We start from the raw sequence: 7,085 nt of genomic DNA, 5'->3' as shown, positions 1-7,085 counted from the left end.
TGCGTTAGTAAAACAGGATATTTCAATGTTCTGAACATCGGAAACTACGATACTAATAATGTAACCGCAAAGCCCAGGATAGTTTAAAACCTAAGTGCCTGGGAATGTGGGTACATTATTCGTATCTAATCGGAAACGTACGTGTTCCGGCTGGAGAATATCTTTCAGCAGAATCCGTAGCGAGAATCGTACGAGAGTAAGTCGAAAACGTTGTTTCAGCATAAACGGCTGTTTCAGTGTTGATATATTTGCCAACCATCCGTGCGAGTCGGAAGGTAGCTTGGCTCTAACTTCGATCTGTACTATTTAAAAAGAAATACCAAGAGTAAACATACAGTTCCTATTTACTATATTGTGAGTTACAGGATATTGCTGAGAGGTGTGCAGAGTTACTTTATGAGTGTAGCGGTAAAACGACGATACGCATACTTCGTTGAAAGTGAGTGTTGCTTCTCTTCAGCGCGACTTTACAACATATCCTGGCGCCAGCAAGTGTCGTCTGCACTAACAGATGAACCGTGTGGATGCGTGTGCGATGCAGCGTCAATGCGCTGCAATCGTATGCAGCAAGCTTGAAGCGCTCGCTCCACCGTGGAAGAAGGTATACCATGTAGATCGACCGGTTGTTCCAACACCAACACAACTATCGGGTTTCAACCTAGCTTATGCCAAGACGAAAACTCATTAGAGTGCAATAGCACGTTTGTCCCTCAACGCTTTAAGAAATAAATAACCCGCACGACAGAACGGTGGAATTTTCCTTATATAAAACTACATCAATTATTAATGTTTTGAGACTGAATAAATCCTGGTATGTGGCATTGATTATCTTAATTGATCTTATTTTGGCCTTAGAGCACAGCACTCGATGCCAAAGCTGTTGACTCAGCTATCAACAGAGTGTGGAACAGTTGGTCCGTCCTGCAATTTGACAATAAGCCGACGAGCAGTATGAGTTTTTACTTTGGATTATGACTTACCAGTCACAGACATCTGCAAGAATTCTAGGCATTGCACGTTCAAGAAAAAAATACGCCTAAAGCACAATGTTTTATAAACAGAGTTATGGACTATTATCCTCGCATTTTACATAGTAAAGTGCTCACGTTGTTAAGTATGAATAGCGACTCTTATCTAATTGGCAGAAGATGCTCTACCTCCTCGTGTCGTTATTAGCTATTGATTGTATTCACTTCTGATTAGTAGACAGAGTAAAACACCATTATGGATAACAGATAGTCACAGAAGCCAGTAGAAGCAGGGCTACCCTACATCACGAAAAGAGCCAAGCTAAGTCACGACAGAAAGGGCTGTGACGAGGCCTTTCCCGTGATTTAGGTGTTTGAGTTATTATGATACAAGTAAGTATCTTGAATGGTTCGATATTTTTCATTTGTACTTGTTAAATATACAGGAATGTAGCTTTCGAAGGCATAGCATAGAGAGGAAAATCTACCGCAAAGTACGATGAGACACATTACAACTATGCCATACAAATCTGAGGTGTCCGCACCGGCTGCTCTTGAAACTGCATGCAAGTATTTAATTCAAAGGTAGCCCTATCCGCTTACTGTTATGGGGTAAGGCATGGTGAACTGGCAGAATCAGCGTATGACATAGACTGCGAGTTTGTACGAATTACATTCCAAAACATAGTGGTATTATAGACAACATGTTTTTCGACACATATTAATGATCTATTAGTGGGCATATCTGCTCAATCTAAAGCAATTAAGCATTAAACGCTCTGCTGAAACAGTCTCTGAATCTATACTTTTCGAACAATCTTAGACAACGAGCAAACTTTTTCATACACTAACACTCGATTTAATCCAGTGCATCAGGTAGCACCGTATGAGTTAGGTTTGCAAAGGAACTGAGAGAGGACAATAGAGAATTTTGTTCTATATCTTGCACATTAAACTACTAACCGTTTCTTCTTGAGCCATTAGCAACTGCATTTGTATACCCTACCAAATTAAGCATTACTGGTGACCAGCTCATCATTGAGCTGCGAATTCCATCTCTCACATGTACATGAAGCATATTGGTATTTCATGAAAGAGGACGATCGCCGCCAGTGTTGAAATACAGGAGAAACAACTATTTCTGGCGGTCTCTACGATATTGAATGCTTTACCATTTGATCGGTAGATGTTATAGACTCACAGCCAAAATATATTTTGGGCTTAGTAAATGTGTTATAGCATCTACTATAAATTTGGAAATTTCTGGTCTGTGTGTCCCGCTAGTATATCGTTTCTGCACCGCTCACGATCTCTCCAAACTTGCTCGGCCAACATTCTACAGGACACGTGGCAATGGGCATATTAATTTTATGTTTTACAGTTTCTATCCTTTCACATCCATGCCATTTTTTAGAATTTTTGCACCGTGAGCGCGGATTTTTAACAGCAGGGTGTAGCAAGCTTGCCGAATTACCAAATTTCTGATTCTGCTATTCTACGAATTGATGGTTTCAGCTTTGCATACCGGCGGAAGTATAGAGCGGAATCATTATCTATAACGAAAACAACGGGCATGCTAGTAAGTTTAATCAAAATTAAAATTCTTAGACCCCAGCGTCACTATCTCTACTGTTGTACAAGTTTGATACAGTTCACGTAACAGTTCCAATTAAGGCACCAAACTTGAAAGAACTATAAAAGTAAGTCACAATTAGTTATTTTAAGTTATTACTGGCTTAACAAAGTTGAATGCGATGGTAGAAAATGATGAACAAAATTCCCTGAAAAAATTGCTGCTAAAAAACTGCTTGTCCAGGGCGACAGGCCTACTGTACAGTCTACATGTCCTGCCGTAGGGACATTGGACAGAGCTGAGGACAAACTGGATAAAGCTCTACACTTATTTAGCAATAGCTACTGTATAGATCTTCTAACACTATCTCATACACCTTCGTTATGACCATTTTGCCGAGCGGCTACAAGAAAATCACATGAGGACGGACCAATAGATGTGTCAATAGCGGTTCTCACAGCCGAGTCTATCGACTAAACTCGTTATAAACGAGATATTTTGTACCACTTACTTCTCCTTTTGCACATATATCGCGGACAGCGTACAATAGATACCATTTGAGTCTAGATACCAGGTAAATCGTTAATTTCATAGATCTTTACGAACCAGTCTCGAGAGAGAACATAGGAATTACAATGACCTCTGTTTGCGTTTCAACATTGAGTTGTCGGCACACGGGGCGACACAGAGTTGCTGCGGTCTGCAACGCTAGCGTGCAGAAACCTGTTGTACGTAATATGCAATAGGTTCCATTCGTCGTTAATTTGTGGGCGACAGCGCTGTTACGAGGTGCTTACGAGAGTTGGAGAGTTCTCGTATACCAGAGGCTGATCAAAAAATGCGTCGAACATTGCACGATTGGGATGATGGTGCCAAGAGACCGCAGATTAAACAACTGATAAGCGGTGCCTGCGGATAGAGATAGGAGCATCACAAGGATTAGGCCTGAATGTGGAGAAGCCGCACACCACATGAAGGATGCATAAGTCTACACAATATAGGAGGGACGGCCGTGCTGATCGTGGTTTTGGCCGTAGGTCGATGGAGGACGACGGGAGGTATGGTACGAGACCTCCATGCTCAGCACCAAGCGCTGGAGAAGAAGGTGAGGTTATCACTTAATAACTTTTTTTTGTTCACACAAAAAAGGTAAAATTAGTCACTCTATTAAGAAGTAAATTGTAGTCTTATCGAACTTACGTACAGCGCCAGCCTATAGAAAGGGTGCAGAGTGTGGCAATCAACTCATAGAGAGTTCTTTTGATTGTTGCTGACAACTAGAGAGAGCTACAAAACATGGGTTCACAGCCAGCATTTATATATATTGTCACTTTTTGAGATTATTACACAAGTTGACAGGTTATCAACTGTATATAGCACAATTGAATCTAGCGACATCTATAAGTGAGATTCATATACACGTCCATCTCTATGAGGAGTAGTAATCAGTTCAGAGAACGGAGGCGTGAGAGAACTGATTACTCTCACATAGCAATAATTGTTCACATAAGATGACGAGTGAGCAAGTCTACAAAATAATCTCACATTGATCGGATAGTCAACACAGTAGAAGACATAGGTGAGGTTAAATACTCTAAATTATTATGTCAAAATTAAGCTAGGTATTGAAGGTGAGATTACTTATCATATGTCTTAATCACTATTCCCGCAATAAAGAAACAAGAAGAGTAAGGAGATTTAATGGAGCGTAAGATAGTATGGGATGCATAGGCATGGCCACCAGACATGGTGAGATTAGCACTTAATATGTTACACGTACGTTATCTCATGACATAAGCTAACAGAAATATGTTTGCCTATAGCCTCACTGCTGTGTTTAAAATCAAATTTACAAATGAACGGTCTATATCAAGAGACACATTTTATTTACGTGAAGAGTGGGCACATAATCAGTCTAGTTTACCAGCTTGCCATAAACATGGGATCATCATCGATCAAGAACGTACAGATCTTAGTTTTTGTAATTTTGAGGCATAGAATGACTCGATAAAATTCGATATGGTGGTATTATAATCATCATGTCCGGATAGTATAACAGCTACGACAGGTAACAGGTCAAACATTATGAGAAAAGAAAATACGGCGGCAAATTAATCGAGGCTACACCTGTGATGAGACGGAACCATGTCATTAGCGGCTTAGCGGCGACGCATTGTTATTAATGTTAGCAAGTGAAAACTATGACATTGTAAGAGTTATATGTATTATTGCTTAACAGAGAAGATAACAGAACAGCTTAGCGTCTTGGGCGCCAGAGCAGCAAGATTTTCGAAAGCTGGCGGTTGTGTTTTGTGTCGAAGCGTTTTGTACGAGTCGAATGCGACCGGCAAATTGGGCGAGTAATAGATGAAGGTCATATAAGGCATGAAAGAGTAGATTGGGCATAGTTCATCGTGAATGGGCACTAAGAAATCATTAAGTGCTCTGGAAGGTATATAAGCATGAAAAGTAGATTGCATAGTCATGTGATGCACTAAAAACATTAATGCCTGTTGTTGGGGGCACTATGCTCTCATAGTGTTGCTTTGGGAAGGAATAGTGCCTTATTGTTCACACAAAAAGGTGAGATTATCACTTAATATTGTTCACATAAGAAGGTGAGGTTATCACTTAAGATTTGCGCCTGTTCGTCTCTGCTGGCACTGGTTTCTGCCAGTATCTTGGGTGTGTTTTGTATACGTGGATGTATGCCGTGTGTACGTGAATGAGATGTGATGTCATATGTGGAAATAAGGGCGAGGTTGAAATTAACCAGGTTCCATCTGAGCGAGATAACCATGCACTCCCTGCTTGAATGTTGTTGTTGGGTTTCTCAAGCTAGACCAGTTTTTACATGTTTTCCATGTTGTTAAATTGTTAACTTTGCTGCACTTTATTGCTAGTCGTTGCCTTTTTTGAATGCACTATTGCATTATGCACTATGCAGTATTGATTGGCTAGAGTGGTCTGTTTATCATGTCAGGATGACAGGTCGATCGAGTAGTCTGTGGTAAAGTGTCTGTAAACGTTGTCAGTACATTTGTGTGGCAGATTTCGAAGCAGATTTCCTCGCAGATGCGAATGAAATCGCTGATGAGGTAAAAAATAAGGCTTTAAAAAATATTTTTAATCGGTAAACTTTTCTTTTATAGCTTAAGAAAGATGAGGTGCTGATCATGGATCTCAGAAAGGAAAATGATCGCCTTCAGCATCAAGTATGTATGGGGAAAAAATAGCACAATATACATCTAATGCAGGATGGGATCGTTCCCTCTATTTGCTGCTATTCTCCCCCTATATAGTTGCATATTTTTAAGCGGTAGAACTAAAAAATATTGAATATATAGTTTTTCCAGTAACTAATAAGTCATACCACACAATGAATATCAAATTTAATTATATTTTCTTTAAGTATGATATCTTACTGTTCCTTGGAAATTGATTCCAAAGCTAAATTTATTATATATCACGATCATCAGTTCCACCCTTGCGGATATTTTTACAAACACTGTTTCTGTTTAGTGTATTTTGTCGTTATTTGTTTGTTATTAAGCAATGTTTATATGTGACTGCTGTCGAGTAATAATATTTGTAGCCGCTAATGTTTTAATAAATTCTATACATTTAAGCTTTCTGAGCAATCAAGACTAGTCACAAACAGTGATAGCATCACACACTCAGTAGACGAGAGCGGGTATGCCAGCATCTCAGAGGGGCCCAAGGATTTCTGGATAAACAGGGTAGAAAGCCTAGAACGAGCCCTGCAGGCAACCCAGATTTTGAAGGACCAGGCATACAGCAAGGTGTGTGTATATACCCAGTGGCATGCACTCCGAACGATCTCTTTACAATTTCAGTAAATGATAACATTTAAAAGAGAAGCGAAGAATTATTGAACGAAAATATTCCAAAAGGCTGTAATTGTATCCCCCGCAACGAAGTCGGCGGGGATACTATGGTATCACGTCTGTCCAGCCGCCGCTCGCCGCCGCAGACACTTTCCCTTCCGCTCTGTAACTCGACCCTTAATTGACCTAGCGCGACCAAACTTGGTACACTTACACATCTTGGGGAGAAGGTGTGTCGCGTACCAAAAGCAGGTCACTGCGACTTTTATTTGACCTTGACCTTGACCTTGATAATATTTCCCTTCCGCACTATAACTCGGCCCCTAATTGACCTAGCGCGACCAAACTTGGCGTACTTACACATCTTGGGGAGAAGGTGTGTCGCGTACCAAAACCAGGTGCAGGTCACTGTGACCGTTATTTTACCTTGACCTTGACCTTGATCATATTTCCCTTCCGCTCTATAATTCGGCCCCTAATTGACCTCATGGGAGCAAACTTGGTATACTTACACATCTTGGGGAGAAGGTGTGTCGCGTACCAAAACCAGCTGCAGGTCACTACGACCTTTATTGACTTTGACCTTGACCTTGATCTTGATCATATTTCCCTTCGCTCTATAACTCGGCCCCTAATTGACCTCGTGGGAGCAAACTTGGTATACTTACACATCTTGGGGAGAAGGTGTGTCGCGTA

The 7,085-nt window shown here is 40.7% G+C and overlaps 1 protein-coding gene across 1 annotated transcript in view; it reads left to right on the top strand.

Moving 5' to 3' along the window:
* The first annotated feature begins 3,587 nt into the window (after positions 1-3,587).
* LOC106808030 (myosin-4-like) overlaps positions 3,588-7,085 on the top strand; it is a 44,794-nt gene continuing 41,296 nt past the window's right edge. The window contains exons 1-3 of the mRNA XM_014810579.1: positions 3,588-3,646; positions 5,694-5,756; positions 6,171-6,344. Of these exons, the coding sequence (XP_014666065.1) occupies positions 3,602-3,646; positions 5,694-5,756; positions 6,171-6,344 (282 nt within the window). The 5' untranslated portion in view covers positions 3,588-3,601. The remainder of the gene's footprint in view (positions 3,647-5,693; positions 5,757-6,170; positions 6,345-7,085) is intronic.

Source organism: Priapulus caudatus, unplaced genomic scaffold (genome assembly GCF_000485595.1).
Source record: "Priapulus caudatus unplaced genomic scaffold, Priapulus_caudatus-5.0.1 Scaffold249, whole genome shotgun sequence".
NCBI lineage: Eukaryota > Metazoa > Priapulida > Priapulimorpha > Priapulimorphida > Priapulidae > Priapulus > Priapulus caudatus.
The sequence above is the reverse complement of the archived record's forward strand: the minus strand, read 5'-3'. Positions and strand labels throughout refer to the sequence as shown.